We start from the raw sequence: 1,460 nt of genomic DNA, 5'->3' as shown, positions 1-1,460 counted from the left end.
TCCGACAAGTGATTCTGTAGAATCAGCTGATAGCTGTCCCTCGGCATTTGAAGAGGAGCTCACCGATTGGGGAGAATCTTCCACTTCTTTGGATCTCTGAGGCACCTGTATTCTGTGAGGAAACACATCTCTCTCTGGGATCGCGGTCTGATGGTCTGCGATTTGAAACAGCACTGCTGACTCAGCAAAAGCTGCCCTTACTTCCTCCTCCCGGCTCCAAGGCTCTCCCACGAAACACATCGACATTCCACGTTCAGGGGCAACAGATGGTTCAGGGAGAAACATTTCTTCTGACGGAATGAGAGCCTGAACACCATCCTGGATAAAAAGAGACTCTTGTGATGGTTCGGAATCCTCACTCAGCCGAGTAACAGCCTGCACTTTCTCAGTCAAACCTTCTGCTTCAGGAAAATCGGGCACAGCTTTCCCTGGGCCACCAGTCTGCTCATGTTCCTGCAGTTTCAGTCTTTCCCAATCCAATGAATACACATTGCTGCAGGTAATGGTCTGCTCTGCTCCAGTTACAGACCTTCCATCAGGCAGAGTGAGGTCTTCAATTTGTACACTGATGGGTAACTGGTCAGAACCCTCTCTCGGGAGGCCATATGCCTCATCCATATCAGCCTTTGCTCCTGTTTTGGAAGGAGCAGATACCTCTCCCCCAGGCCCCCTTGTCGGTGTCTGTTCCCTCCATATCAGTTCTTCCACGCTCACGGAATCTTTCAAACTGCTGGGATCAGTCTGATCTGTTCCAATCAGAGACTCCTCCTCAGACACAGTGAGGTCTTCACCCAATTTTCCAACACTCATACTCTCTTGGATCTCCTCAGCTTGGCCCTCAGTCGCTCTCACCAAACACACAGTATCCTGAGCTATTGCAATCTCAGTTTGTTTCTCCCCACTCGGTGGTTCTGTCACTGCTCCAGGAGAGATATCACTCACTAGGCCGTCAGCCTGACCTCTCTCACTCAGATACTCTCCTGATTGGGCTGCTGAAACCTCCATGACTGGGCTGTCACCCTGGAGTTGTCCACTCAGACTCATTGTCATCAAAGGGGCAGAGGACCCTGTGGTCATCCTGTCGCTATGTTCTCCCTCCCTCGGACATTCTGTAGAGTCCATTCCATGTGGGCCCAATGTCTGCACTTTCCCTGATTGAAGCTCTGTCTCTGATAGAGAAATACTCTCTGACTCAAGAACGTTCAGCTCTTTCTCCCTCAAACACTCTCTTCCACATTGAGCTGAATCTTCTGTTGTCAGGTCAGCACAGGTTTCCTCTTCACTGGAAGAGGCTGGGAATAATGGCCCAGAATCCTCTCCTGGGAGGTCACTAACGTCAATGTCTCTACTCAGGACCAGTTCTGAGAACTGACCAGAACTATCCTTTGTTTGATAGTCAGGTCTGTCTTCTCTAACTGGAGATGATGTTGATAATTGTGTCGGATCTTGTCTTGATTCAT

The 1,460-nt window shown here is 49.7% G+C and overlaps 1 protein-coding gene across 1 annotated transcript in view; it reads right to left on the bottom strand.

Annotated features, from left to right (window-relative positions):
* Positions 1 to 6: 6 nt before the first annotated feature.
* The window catches only part of LOC125482387, a gene marked incomplete at both ends in the record, with an annotated part of 5,153 nt that continues 3,699 nt past the window's right edge, over positions 7 to 1,460 (bottom strand). The window contains one exon of the mRNA XM_048594457.1: positions 7 to 1,426. Coding sequence (XP_048450414.1) covers positions 7 to 1,426 — 1,420 coding nt within the window. The remainder of the gene's footprint in view (positions 1,427 to 1,460) is intronic.

This window comes from Rhincodon typus, unplaced genomic scaffold (genome assembly GCF_021869965.1).
Source record: "Rhincodon typus isolate 14 unplaced genomic scaffold, sRhiTyp1.1 hic_rhity00009690, whole genome shotgun sequence".
Lineage (NCBI taxonomy): Eukaryota > Metazoa > Chordata > Chondrichthyes > Orectolobiformes > Rhincodontidae > Rhincodon > Rhincodon typus.
Note: the sequence above shows the minus strand (reverse complement) of the source record. Positions and strands in the feature narration are given on the sequence as shown.